Source organism: Saccoglossus kowalevskii, chromosome 2 (assembly GCF_978046115.1).
Source record: "Saccoglossus kowalevskii chromosome 2, keSacKowa6.1, whole genome shotgun sequence".
Taxonomy (NCBI): Eukaryota; Metazoa; Hemichordata; class Enteropneusta; family Harrimaniidae; genus Saccoglossus; species Saccoglossus kowalevskii.
In genome coordinates, this window is record NC_140642.1 from 35,156,140 (window position 1) to 35,172,170 (window position 16,031).

The 16,031-nt window shown below is 35.7% G+C and overlaps 2 protein-coding genes across 7 annotated transcripts in view; one reads left to right on the plus strand and one right to left on the minus strand.

Annotated features, from left to right (window-relative positions):
• The window catches only part of LOC100368985 (vitamin D3 receptor B), a 35,789-nt gene extending 27,274 nt beyond the window's left edge, over window positions 1-8,515 (minus strand). The window contains exons 1-2 of the mRNA XM_085494996.1: window positions 8,387-8,515; window positions 4,330-4,495 (exon numbers count right to left, since the gene is read on the minus strand). Of these exons, the coding sequence (XP_085351122.1) occupies window positions 4,330-4,442 (113 nt within the window). The 5' untranslated portion in view covers window positions 4,443-4,495; window positions 8,387-8,515. The remainder of the gene's footprint in view (window positions 1-4,329; window positions 4,496-8,386) is intronic.
• A 19-nt stretch (window positions 8,516-8,534) lies between these two features.
• The window catches only part of LOC100378168 (uncharacterized), a 39,654-nt gene continuing 32,157 nt past the window's right edge, over window positions 8,535-16,031 (plus strand). For 5 of the 6 annotated variants that reach the window (XM_085494968.1, XM_002735664.4, XM_085494986.1 and 2 more), the window contains exons 1-2: window positions 8,535-8,680; window positions 13,389-13,479. In XM_085494968.1, the coding sequence (XP_085351094.1) occupies window positions 13,434-13,479 (46 nt within the window). In that variant the 5' untranslated portion in view covers window positions 8,535-8,680; window positions 13,389-13,433. The remainder of the gene's footprint in view (window positions 8,681-13,388; window positions 13,480-16,031) is intronic. The other variant, XM_085494980.1, reaches the window with a different exon arrangement.

Here is a 16,031-nt window from a genome sequence, read left to right on the forward strand (position 1 = left end):
CATGGATTTCAACAATAATCTCATCATGTATGTAGAGTATCCCAGACCATCTATGTACACATGGATTTCAACAATAAACTCATGTATGTAGAGTATCCCAGACCATCTATGTACACATGGATTTCAACAATAAACTCATCATGTATGTAGAGTATCCCAGACCATCTATGTACACATGGATTTCAACAATAATCTCATCATGTATGTAGAGTATCCCAGACCATCTATGTACACATGGATTTCAACAATAAACTCATGTATGTAGAGTATCCCAGACCATCTATGTACACATGGATTTCAACAATAAACTCATCATGTATGTAGAGTATCCCAGACCATCTATGTACACATGGATTTCAACAATAAACTCATCATGTATGTAGAGTATCCCAGACCATCTATGTACACATGGATTTCAACAATAATCTCATCATGTATGTAGAGTATCCCAGACCATCTATGTACACATGGATTTCAACAATAAACTCATCATGTATGTAGAGTATCCCAGACCATCTATGTACACATGAATTTCAACAATAAACTCATCATGTATGTAGAGTATCCCAGACCATCTATGTACACATGGATTTCAACAATAAACTCATCATGTATGTAGAGTATCCCAGACCATCTATGTACACATGGATTTCAACAATAATCTCATCATGTATGTAGAGTATCCCAGACCATCTATGTACACATGGATTTCAACAATAAACTCATGTATGTAGAGTATCCCAGACCATCTATGTACACATGGATTTCAACAATAAACTCATCATGTATGTAGAGTATCCCAGACCATCTATGTACACATGGATTTCAACAATAATCTCATCATGTATGTAGAGTATCCCAGACCATCTATGTACACATGGATTTCAACAATAAACTCATGTATGTAGAGTATCCCAGACCATCTATGTACACATGGATTTCAACAATAAACTCATCATGTATGTAGAGTATCCCAGACCATCTATGTACACATGGATTTCAACAATAAACTCATGTATGTAGAGTATCCCAGACCATCTATGTACACATGGATTTCAACAATAAACTCATGTATGTAGAGTATCCCAGACCATCTATGTACACATGGATTTCAACAATAAACTCATCATGTATGTAGAGTATCCCAGACCATCTATGTACGCATGGATTTCAACAATAAACTCATCATGTATGTAGAGTATCCCAGACCATCTATGTACACATGGATTTCAACAATAAACTCATCATGTATGTAGAGTATCCCAGACCATCTATGTACGCATGGATTTCAACAATAAACTCATCATGTATGTAGAGTATCCCAGACCATCTATGTACACATGGATTTCAACAATAAACTCATCATGTATGTAGAGTATCCCAGATCATCTATGTACACATGGATTTCAACAATAAACTCATCATGTATGTAGAGTATCCCAGACCATCTATGTACACATGGATTTCAACAATAAACTCATCATGTATGTAGAGTATCCCAGACCATCTATGTACGCATGGATTTCAACAATAAACTCATCATGTATGTAGAGTATCCCAGACCATCTATGTACACATGGATTTCAACAATAAATTTCCATTGCATATCAGCTGATGATACACCATAGTTCAGAAAGCAATGATGGGTAAATCAATCATAATCCAAACTCTATCCACTGACAGCAGAACTAGATTTGCATAGAGATACATGTAATGTGCAGAATATAAATGTAAAATTTATACCTGGATGGGATTGCAATGAAAGCAATGAGAACTATATAGGCAGTACTATTTTCATAAACTATAAATACAACTATCTTTACTTTACCTCATGCTTTGAACACAAACTGACAAGTGGTCGATTGAATTTGTCACTAGCTTTGCAACTCATTAATAAGTGAACTTTGATCAGACCTTAATATCACCTCATAGTCAAAGATAAATAGTAACTCATTAAACTGACTTGTGTATTCAGTATGACTACTAGTGCAAAGGCTAATGTATGAACAGTGTGCATAACTGTCAGGATTCACACTACAGATTAGTTGCCATCAATGTACTAGAGGTAGAACAGTGTCATCATTGTACTGTCATAGCTGAACAGGAATTTGGATAAACGACGAGAAAAATTTTTGGAAGTCAGTAGAATTTCGCTCAAAAAACAAGAAATTTTGGTTGTAAATGGTGAACAACATTTCTTTAACAGTTGAAAAACAGAAGGGATCATTGAATATGGGCATGCACATTGAACAGTGCTATCAATGTGCTGATGGTTGAACAGTGCTATCAATGTGCTGATGGTTGAACAGTGCTATCAATGTGCTGATGGTTGAACAGTGTCATCAATGTGCTCATGGTTGAACAGTGCCATCAATGTACTGATGGTTGAACAGTGCCATCAATGTACTGATGGTTGAACAGTGCCATCAATGTACTGATGGTTGAACAGTGCTATCAATGTACTGATGGTTGAACAGTGCTATCAATGTACTGATGGTTGAACAGTGTCATCACTGTACTGATGGTTGAACAGTGTCATCACTGTACTGATGGTTGAACAGTGTCATCACTGTACTGATGGTTGAACAGTGCCATCAATGTATTGATGGTTGAACAGTGCCATCAATGTACTGATGGTTGAACAGTGTCATCACTGTACTGATGGTTGAACAGTGTCATCACTGTACTGATGGTTGAACAGTGCTATCACTGTACTGATGGTTGAACAGTGCTATCACTGTACTGATGGTTGAACAGTGCTATCACTGTACTGATGGTTGAACAGTGCTATCACTGTACTGATGGTTGAACAGTGTCATCACTGTACTGATGGTTGAACAGTGTCATCACTGTACTGATGGTTGAACAGTGCTATCACTGTACTGATGGTTGAACAGTGCTATCAATGTACTGATGGTTGAACAGTGCCATCAATGTACTGGTGGTTGAACAGTGCCATCAATGTACTGGTGGTTGAACAGTGTCATCACTGTACTGATGGTTGAACAGTGTCATCACTGTACTGATGGTTGAACAGTGCTATCACTGTACTGATGGTTGAACAGTGCTATCAATGTACTGATGGTTGAACAGTGTCATCACTGTACTGATGGTTGAACAGTGCTATCAATGTACTGATGGTTGAACAGTGTCATCACTGTACTGATGGTTGAACAGTGCTATCACTGTACTGATGGTTGAACAGTGCTATCAATGTACTGATGGTTGAACAGTGTCATCACTGTACTGATGGTTGAACAGTGTCATCACTGTACTGATGGTTGAACAGTGCTATCAATGTACTGAAGGTTGAACAGTGCTATCACTGTACTGATGGTTGAACAGTGCCATCACTGTATTGATGGTTTAACAGTGCCATCAATGTACTGATGGTTGAACAGTGCTATCAATGTAATGATGGTTGAACAGTGCCATCACTGTACTGATGGTTGAACATTGCTATCACTGTACTAAGGGTTGAACAGTGCTATCAATGTACTGAGGGTTGAACATTGCTATCACTGTACTGATGGTTGAACAGTGCTATCAATGTACTGATGGTTGAACAGTGCCATCACTGTACTGATGGTTGAACAGTGGCATCACTGTACTGATGATTGAACAGTGCCATATCACTGTCCTGATGGTTGAACAGTAGCATCACTATACTGATGGTTGAACAGTGGCATCACTGTACTGATGGTTGAACAGTGGCATCACTGTACTGATGGTTGAAAAGTGTCATCAATGTATTGATGGTTGAACAGTGCTATCAATGTACTGATGGTTAAACAGTGCTATCAATGTACTGATGGTTGAACAGTGCTATCAATGTACTGATGGTTGAACAGTGTCATCAATGTATTGATGGTTGAACAGTGCTATCAATGTACTGATGGTTGAACAGTGCCATCAATGTACTGATGGTTAAACAGTGCTATCAATGTACTTATGGTTGAACAGTGCTATCAATGTATTGATGGTTGAACAGTGCTATCAATGTGCTGATGGTTGAACAGTGTCATCAATGTACTGATGGTTGAACAGTGTCATCAATGTACTGATGGTTGAACAGTGCTATCAATGTACTTATGGTTGAACAGTGCCATCAATGTACTGATGGTTGAACGGGCCATCAATGTACTGATGGTTGAACAGTGCTATCAATGTACTGATGGTTGAACAGTGCCATCACTGTACTGATGGTTGAACAGTGCCATGAATGTACTGATGGTTGTACAGTGCCATCAATGTATTGATGGTTGAACAGTGCCATCAATGTACTGATGGTTGAACAGTGTCATCAATGTATTGATTTTCTTTACAAACCTAGACTGTGAAGATCCTGTTGGACTGGTTGGTATGATTTCTGTATCTGATTGAGTTACAGCAATAGAGTCCAGAGAAGATGATGGAGACAGTGTTCCTGCATCATCAGACATCGCGAAAAATAGCTTTGTGATCAACTATATAGATAAAGCTGCCATTGTAGAAACTAAAAAAAAATTAAAGAAAAATTTGTATCATTATTTATTTATTTATTTATTCATTCATTCATTCAAATGTATTTATCAACACAACTCAACTTGCACTATATTTCAGAAATCTATAAATGTTTACAGCACTCCATATTCCACCTTTATTGATAAGACAACTTTTTTATTGTGAATTAAACTACCAGTACATCCACAATCTAACTGCTGGACTGAGTTCATGTTTTTATTCAAATCTGTGCGAAATTATAAATTTGTAAATTCGGCTTCCATGTTTTTTAAAATCAGAATCAGAGAAGGAGCAGTTAGACTTGACTTTCAAGCATGCTGATCATTATGATTGAATTGTTTCTTTTATCAGAGTTTGACCACACATGCATGAATGTTTTTGAAATACATTATAATAACTGCAATAATTGAAAAGCACTGGATACAATATGCTGCATATAATTTGATACAACATCTCAAATGGCACTTTTCTATCACTAAGGTGAACAACACATAAATGTCACAGTCCTGTCTCTTAACAAGAAAAATATTAATATCAAAAATATCTAAATGAAAGTGGATATGTTTTATTAAAATCCATGACGAGAAAAACAAATTTTCAAAACTGTGTTACAAAAAGTATTCATGGTACAATATAATTTCCCTTTCAAAATGATAATTAATTTAATACAGTACGGAGTAACAAAAATTATACTTTTATCAATCATTGAATTAATCTTAGCAACTGTTTATAGATGTAGCAATGAACATAAATTTATGAATCTTGAGCAAAAAAAAAGTTAGGATTCTTTCAAATAAATTTTACAAGATGTGACTCAAAAAGTAGAGAGCGAAATAAACAGTTGTTGATTTGTTAATTTTTTTAATGGTTTGATATCAAATTAATACAGGAATATTAAATCGTATGTTTTTAACTGGTTCCAGTGATTATCATACAAACTGTAGAGTGGGGAAATCGAAAAAGACATACAATGTACATGTAAAGGGGCTGTAATCTACATGTAGATTTTTCAAAAAAAAAGTTGAAAATAACAAAATATAAGCTAACAAAAAAAGAAGATAAATAAATGAACATAATTTGCATTGTACATGTATTTAAATATACTGATTTTATAAGAAGGCTTTGTAAGCCGACCTAAATGTATAGGCACTTTGATTGATTCACTAATTTCATTCCATAGTTTTGGGCCAGAACTTAGTACATTTTTGGGATATAGATTTTTGGTAGTTTAAATTATTTTTTACTTTTAGTATTCTATGCATGACACTGAGAATGTTTTGTAAATATACCATTGAATACAGTGGGGACAAGAATATTCGCATATTTATACATAAATACTTGTTCCAGCTTGTACATGTATATATTCTGTACTTTATATGCATGTTCATGACTAAGTTAAGGTTTATGTGTAAAATCATATTGTCTTTTCTTTGAAACAAAACTGTAAATGCATAAACAACCTTAGACCGAACATGTCTGGTCCCCTGTTAGCTGACACATAGCAACAGCTTTGAAATGAAAATGCAAACACTGTTGCACTATTGTAAACAATGCACAATGCTTACCAAGGAATTAATCATAATATTATTACTTTACACTCACTTTGGTCACCATTTGCGAGTATGCCCTGTAGAATCCGTATCAGAAGCAAAATCCCTAATAAAAGTCTTACCCATTCTTTTTGAACAATTGAGAACCCCAAAAAATCACCATTTCACATATGTGTAGATGCTCTAATAGAAACCGCATGCCCTCTGTTGCATGGTTCCATTTGAATAGAAGCCATGGCTTCAAATACAGATTTTACAGTAGTTATTTTACTCTGCTTAGGTGTTACCCTTAGTAATCATTTTTTTTTACATTTACAGAAAGTTTGTTCAATTTGAACCACTTGTTAATTAACATGAGCCATTTCCTTATTTACAATGGTTTCTAATATTTTAATGTTTTTGTAAGAATAAAATAAATTAGTATAATGCATAGTGTATATCATTAATATATAAAATAAAAAGAAGGGGACCAATAATGAATCCTTGTGGGGCGCCACATCTAATATGTTTAGATGAAGAGTTCACAGATATACTATTTTCCTGTTGGAAAACTGTTTGGATGACAGCAGACAAAATAAAACCCAAGGGCAAGGATGACATTCAAGCAATAACATTAAATAAATTGAGGGGGGGGGGGGTGTTTTGATGCATGTTTGTGTGAGGTGTTTGACTAGAATGCTTAATAATTATGCAGGTATACATATCAGTGAAATGATTTATTTTTGTCAATGAATTCTAGACAATTAAGTCTGCCAAAACACAATGCAAGTTGTTTATCATTTCATGAAGATTTTCAAATTTTTTACTAATCTGGCCATATAATGTAATAATTACAAAAGAACTAGAGATTTACATTTCATGTCATCACATTCACCATAGATTGATGCATTATCACTGATTACTTACTATTGACATCAAGCAAATAACTAATCAAAAGACCTAAGTGCTGAGGAAAACAAATAATTATGTCATGATATATACTTGTTAGCGCGAGAGGTTTCCCTTTTATTCAAGCTGTATCAAGTCGTATTGAATTCAATACAAGAGATGTAGAAAACTCATTGAGGTGCTGAATTGTCATGATGTTACCTTTGACCCAATTCATACATCTCAACCAGTCCTGTTTTGATATTTTGTAACAAACTGACAGGTGTCATTCGTCTAATCAAAAATCAATCAAATAAACAATATGACAAATGATAAATGATATGGCAAGCATTGGATTTGACCTCGTTGTTCAAAGCAAACAAACAAGATGGCGCTGGAGTGCAACTCAAGAAAATATATAAAAGGTAGCAAAATGCATAATTTTCAAAAGCCTGATGTAATTGCATGGATTGGCAGCACCACTATGCTATCGCACATATCCATGCACACCACCACCAAATATCCAGGTATGTTAGTTCAGAGCACATAACTATTATGCCAAATATATAATTTATGTCAGCAAATCAAACAGATGCAGTAAGTTTATCACCTGATATCACTTGTTGCGGAGCAGGTTGATACAAATGACATTATGTTCTACAAATCGAAGAAGATAATACAACCCATGGCGCCACAAGAATAAAAAAGCCCTACCAACTATTGATATCAGATGATATCATTTTTATCACATGACCAGTACTGAGTGTCAAAACAACAGATAACTCTTTTATTTTTTTCTTCTTCAAAAAATATACTAATCATATGCTAATTTATGCTAATTAGGAACAGCGTAGACGATGATGAATATGCATTTGCAGTAGCAGTCGATGATGGTTTTTGAAATCAGCAGAAATGTTACTGTTCTTAATCTCAGCAATTTGTTATCAAAATAAACATTCAGTCATTTATTTACGAGTTCCGTGTTATTGTCATTACCGCGAGTAATTGTTATCCTGTCTGAATTTCTCAAGCATACACAGACTGTTGACGTTTATTATGCCATGGAGCTAAAATAATGATTATGCATAGAGTTTTAGAGTGAGTTATCAGTTAGTGATACGTCACGTTGTGACGCTCTGTGAACGATATGTACCATAGTCACGTGAAAAATAGTCATCAGCTGATTATAAGCTCGACATGCCCCTCCAAACAAATTAAATTGGTTGATATTGACATTGTGAACGCAGTCTTTGTATTCCGATTACCTGTCAGAAATTATAACAGAAACAATGACCGGCAAATAAAGTTTTTTTTGGTACGGTCAGTCCGGGGTCAGTTCACATGTAGTTCAACAATTTCCAATTGATAATGACATCATACATTGTACACAGAAGATTCACAACGCACCCACAGATAGCAAACTAAATATGTCTGAAAACGTCATCGCGTTAACAGTCAATACTTACAAAAATTATTGCCAAAATAGTAATGATTCGTCAGTGTGACAACGATCACGGAGCAGGAAAGGTTTTTAAATATACTGCATTGCAAATGCCGGCGACGGACAAGTTCCAAATTCAAGGGAAATGACACATGATTTAGTACTTGGTTAAGGGGTTAAATATCCCAGAGTCCCATTCACCGGAAAAAAGGGCACCCTATTTTACATAATATGGTTAAAACTATGGCGTGAGTGGTATTTCATACTTAGACAACTTGTGATTAAATACGAAACAAGAAAACCTGGAATATCAAGCCTGGTATGTTTATAATAGTAACATATATTGAATCGATCTCGCTTGCTATATATATTCGCTTACATTCACTATAACCGCTCGGCAATTGACAAGAACTGCATTATTTATCAACAATATTATTGCGATTACATTCTGGCATGCACAGTCGTTGACCAGGGTCGTTGGACTCGACCAGACATTTAGTATTTGCAGCTTGGACTGAAAGCGAGCAGTGTTACATTCTGTATAACACATAACACACAACTCGCTGCTGTTTTTCGAAAGAACAAATTAATTATCTTTCATTAATATTATTTTGAGGGTGTATACAATGTAACTTGTATATGAGGATGGAATCTGGAGAAATTGTTACGCATGTACATGTACGATGCCCAGCTGTTACGATTAACATATGACAGTGTAGTACATTGCATGGTCGCTTCATCACTAGTCGTGTCATGTTAACTTAGAATAGTTTTGTTGCCAACTGTGCGATATTTCAGTTGATTCAAGTGTTTATGTGTATGGAAATCAGAGTTTTAAACAAATAGTGCAGAAATATTCAGTAGAATATTACACAAAAGTCAGGTAAGGCGTGTATGTTATGACAGATTAAATGGCAGTTACACATTGTATGTGTGTTCTGATTTACAGTGAAGAGCAGAAACCTGGTTGTTATAAGTGGTTATTTACATTTTATAATTCAAAATGCCTGTTAGACCAAACAGAAATAGTACTCTCATCACAACAAAGGCATTTCCTTCATAAATATTTATGAATTTTGCCATTCAAACTGAAACAAGATTTCTTTTGGCTCATTGAATAATATTGGAATGTTTTCAAATGATGTTGTTGCGCTCTTTGCTTCTGTGTGGAAGTAATTAATATTAATGAATTAGTTGAACATCATTCAATCAGAAAGCACTTCATTTTGAATAAGTGAACGATCGCAGCTGCTATGTCATTTGAATCATGTACGCACACTTTTCGTGTAGGTGCAGACAATGTTAAGCTCTAAAACCAATTAAATATTTGACTTAAATACTTAAATTTTTTTATAAATGCATTTGTTAACTAAGGTCCAGCTTTCTGCTGTTCACTGTATGTATATGCACTTTTTTTTACTTTGTGTGGTTTTGAATGAAAACAGTTGCATGAATGGGTTATAAATTTTTAGATGTCTTATCTGACCTGACTTTCATGTAGACATGACAAAAACTTTTTTATAAACAAATATTTTCACCTTGAAACTCCAATGGAAATGTCTGTCTTTGTTATTGTCATTGTTTGGGCTCTTGGTTAAGTTCAAGGATCTACATGTATTAGATGAAGGTATGAAAATGTTTGATTTTACATGAATTGGTACAAACAATTTCTAGAACTGGTGCAAATAAGTGAGTTTTTGAAAAAACTCATTAGTGTTCATCTCAGAGATTCAAAAAACATGCATGGAATGGGATCACTTTCAATGTTCGCAAATCAAGAGAATTCACTAACACTTTATCGCATATCACTGTACATGGTTATGGAAATTATATACCCATATACATATGTATCTTAGAAATCTTTGATTGTATGAATATTTTTCAGACAGAGCTGTAAGTTTCACTTAAAATTGTCTTTTTGTGTTTACAGTACATCAAGCAATTTCACTCTAATCCTTGGTTTACCATATGAATAATTCATCTCTGTCATGAAGTTATATAATTCCAATCCATAAAATCATGACTCAATTTAGCAAAAATTATCACAAGGTTAGTAACCCTGGGTAATGTAGGCAATACACCGATCACAACATAAATTCCCTCATAAAATGTTATAGGGTTCTTGTAAGTTTCTTTAAAAAAACTTAATAAACTCATCATGAAACTGTTTTATTTTTTGGGATGCAACATCCTTTGGACCAGAATGTGATTTCAAACATTAGAGCTCAGAGCCTTATTGTTATCATTTATACCAGTATTCTTCCATTTTTTTTTACTATTGTGTTTTAGTTTTAGGGCAATCATATGGGCTACCATATAGGCTACCATATATCAAGGTCATTGATAAAAAATATTAGGAGTCGCTCACCTCATTGATTCAAAATTTGATTCATTCATGTATGTGACAAGCTCATTGTGATTGGTCACATGGTTTGATCAACATATTCAACAGAAAATATTATAAATTTGGTTAGTAGTATTTATCTATGGGCTATGTGAATTAATGTTTGGTCACATGATGTTGTCTCTATTTTGGATTGAATGTGTTCCATTGCTCACCCTTGCTTCTCAGACCTGATGTGTGTGTACATGTACATCATAAAAATTGTATCTACTGTAACCTGTGATGTTTTGGATTTACTACAGAATATAATGTTGAGTGGGGCTTTATAACTTATTCATGGACTTGTATTCTCTTTTTATGTGGGAATAGTAGTCTGTCATTGTTACCCTCTAAAAATTAGTATGCACCATGTACAATGTGCAGGACTTGGTAGATGTGTATGTGTAGGGATATGTAGAATGGATACAATGATTGACATACATTGGTACTAGTATGTGGTACAATGAAATCTGACATTGACACACATTGGTATGTGGTGCAATTAAATCTGACATTGACATACATTGGTATATGGTAGAATAACATCTGACATTGATACACATCGGTATGTGGTACAATGACATCTGACATTGACATACATTGGAATGTGGTACAATGAAATCTGACATTGATACACATTGGTATGTGGTACAATGACATCTGACATTGACATACATTGGAATGTGGTACAATGAAATCTGACATTGATACACATTGGTATGTGGTACAATGGCATCTGACATTGACATACATTGGAATGTGGTACAATGAAATCTGAAATTGATACACATTGGTATGTGGAACAATGAAATCTGACATTGACATACATTGGTATGTGGTAGAATGACATCTGACATTGACACACATTGGTATGTGGTGCAATGAAATCTGACATTGACATATATAGGTATATGGTAGAATAAAATCTGACGTTGATACACATCGGTATGTGGTACAATGACATCTGACATTAACATACATTGCTATTGAGTACAATGACATCTTACATTGACACACATTGGTATGTGGAACAATGAAATCTGACATTGACATGCATTGGTATGAGGTACAATGAAATCTGACATTGACATACATTGGTATGTGGTACAATGAAATCTGACATTGGCATACATTGGTATGTGGTACAATAAAATCTGACATTGACATACATTGGTATGTGGGAGAATGAAATCTGACATTGACATGCATTGGTATGTGGTACAATGAAATCTGAAATTGATACACATTATTATGTGGTACAATGAAATCTGACATTGGCATTCATTGGTATGTGGTACAATGAAATCTGACATTGACATACATTGGTATGTGGTACAATGAAATCTGACATTGACATACATTGGTATGTGGTAGAATGACATCTGACATTGACACACATTGGTATGTGGTGCAATGAAATCTGACATTGACATACATTGGTATATGGTAGAATAAAATCTGACGTTGATACACATCGGTATGTGGTACAATGACATCTGACATTAACATACATTGCTATTGAGTACAATGACATCTTACATTGACACACATTGGTATGTGGAACAATGAAATCTGACATTGACATGCATTGGTATGAGGTACAATGAAATCTGACATTGACATACATTGGTATGTGGTACAATGAAATCTGACATTGGCATACATTGGTATGTGGTACAATGAAATCTGAAATTGATACACATTGTTATGTGGTACAATGAAATCTGACATTGGCATTCATTGGTATGTGGTACAATGAAATCTGACATTGACATACATTGGTATGTTGTACAATGAAATCTGACATTGACATACATTGGTATGTGGTAGAATGACATCTGACATTGACACACATTGGTATGTGGTGCAATGAAATCTGACATTGACATACATTGGTATATGGTAGAATAAAATCTGACGTTGATACACATCGGTATGTGGTACAATGACATCTGACATTGACATACATTGCTATTGAGTACAATGACATCTTACATTGACACACATTGGTATGTGGAACAATGAAATCTGACATTGATATGCATTGGTATGAGGTACAATGAAATCTGACATTGACATACATTGGTATGTGGTACAATGAAATCTGACATTGATACACATTGGTATGTGGTACAATGAAATCTGACATTGACACACATTGGTATATGGTACAATGTAATCTGACATTGACATACATTGGTATGTGGAACAATGTAATCTGACATTGACATACATTGGTATGTGGTACAATGAAATCTGACATTGATACACATTGGTATGTGGTACAATGAGATCTGACATTGACATACATTATTATGTGGTGCAATGAAATCTGACATTGACACACATTGGTATGTGGAACAATGAAATCTGACATTGACATACATTGGTATGTGGTACAATGATATCTGACATTGATACACATTGGTATGTGCTACAATGACATCTGACATTGACACACTTTGCTATGTGGTACAATGAAATCTGACATTGAGACATTGCTACAAGTATTTGGAACAATGCAATCTGACATAAAAATGAGGTCAATTGAGACAGGTTAGGTGGATTTCTAATTCTGGGGGAAAGGGTCTTACTTGCTTATATTATTTTTCATTTATGTTTTTGTTACATATTGTTGTTATAGCCCAGCTTGTGATGTTACTACCCTTCAAGGGCATTCCATTTATTGATGTCTCACCATAAACCAATCAAACCCTTAGAAAAGAAATACAAGGGTAAGTTCTCCATTTAAAGCAGTTATTGTACATGTACATGACAAACTTACATGCTGATTGTGGGTACTATATACTTCAAACACAAGACATTCACACACAAACTAAACGCTAACTGTGGATACATGCGCACACAAACCTACATGCTAACTGTGAGTACAATGAACCTTAAACATTAGTACATGTATGCGCATACAAACTTACATGCCAACTGTGAGTACAATGCGCCTCAAACACTAAGCTTGCGCACACATATTTACATGTCAACTGTGAGTACAATGAACTTCAAACATTAGCATGCACACACAAACTTACATGCCAACTGACGTGGGTATAATGAACCTAAAACATTAGCATGCACACACAAACTTACATGCCAACTGTGAGTACAATGAACTTCAAACATTAGCATGCACACACAAACTTACATGCCAACTGTGAGTACAATGAACTTCAAACATTAGCATGCACACACAAACTTACATGCCAACTGACGTGGGTATAATGAACCTCAAACATTAGCATGCACACACAAACTTACATGCCAGCTGTGGGTACAATGTACCTCAAACATTAGCATGCACACACAAACTTACATGCCAACTGACGTGGGTACAATGTACCTCAAACATTAGCATGCACACACAAACTTACATGCCAACTGACGTGGGTATAATGAACCTCAAACATTTGCATGCACACACAAACTTACATGCCAAGTGTGGGTACAATGTACCTTAAACATTAACATGCACACACAAACTTACATGCCAACTGACGTGGGTATAATGAACCTCAAACATTAGCATGCACACACAAACTTATATACCAACTGTGGGTACAATGCACCTCAAACATTAGCATGCACACACAAACGTACATGCCAACTGTGGGTACAATGTACCTCAAACATTTGCATGCACACACAAACTTACATGCCAACTGTGGGTACAATACACCTCAAACATTTGCATGCACACACAAACTTACATGCCAGCTGTGGGTACAATGTACCTCAAACATTTGCATGCACACACAAACTTACATGCCAGCTGTGGGTACAATGTACCTCAAACATTAGCATGCACACACAAACTTACATGCCAACTGACGTGGGTATAATGAACCTCAAACATTTGCATGCACACACAAACTTACATGCCAAGTGTGGGTACAATGTACCTCAAACATTAGCATGCACACACAAACGTACATGCCAACTGACGTGGGTATAATGTACCTCGAACATTAGCATGCACACACAAACTTATATACCAACTGTGGGTACAATGCACCTCAAACATTATCATGCACACACAAACGTACATGCCAACTGTGAGTACAATGTACCTCAAACATTTGCATGCACACACAAACTTACATGCCAACTGTGGGTACAATACACCTCAAACATTTGCATGCACACACAAACTTACATGCCAGCTGTGGGTACAATGTACCTCAAACATTAGCATGCACACACAAACTTACATGCCAACTGTGAGTACAATGCACCTAAAACATTAGCATGCACACACAAACTTACATGCCAACTGTGGGTACAATGTACCTCAAACATTTGCATGCACACACAAACTTACATGACAACTGTAAGTACAATGCACCTCAAACATTAGCATGCGCACACAAACTTACATGCCAACTGTGGGTACAATGTACCTCAAACATTAGGATGCACACACAAACTTACATGCCAACTGTGAGTACAATGCACCTAAAACATTAGCATGCACACACAAACTTACATGCCAACTGTGGGTACAATGTACCTCAAACATTAGCATGCACACACAAACTTACATGCCAACTGTGGGTACAATGTACCTCAAACATTAGGATGCACACACAAACTTACATGCCAACTGTGAGTACAATGCACCTAAAACATTAGCATGCACACACAAACTTACATGCCAACTGTGGGTACAATGTACCTCAAACATTAGCATGCACACACAAACTTACATGCCAATTGTGGGTACAATACACCTCAAACATTAGCATGCACGCACAAACTTACATGCCAACTGTGAGTACAATGAACCTCAAACATTAGCATGCACACACAAACGTACATGCCAACTGTGGGTACAATGAACCTCAAACATTAGCATGCACACACAAACTTACATGCTAACTGTGGGTACAATGAATCTCAAACATTTGCATGCACACACAAACTTACATGCCAGCTGTGGGTACAATGTACCTCAAACATTAGCATGCACACACAAACTTACATGCCAGCTGTGGGTACAATGTACCTCAAACATTAGCATGCACACACAAACTTACATGCCAACTGACATGGGTATAATGAACCTCAAACATTTGCATGCACACACAAACTTACATGCCAAGTGTGGGTACAATGTACCTCAAACATTAGCATGCACACACAAACTTACATGCCAACTGACGTGGGTATAATGAACCTCAAACATTTGCATGCACACACAAACTTACATGCCAAGTGTGGGTACAATGTACCTCGAACATTAGCATGCACACACAAACTTATATACCAACTGTGG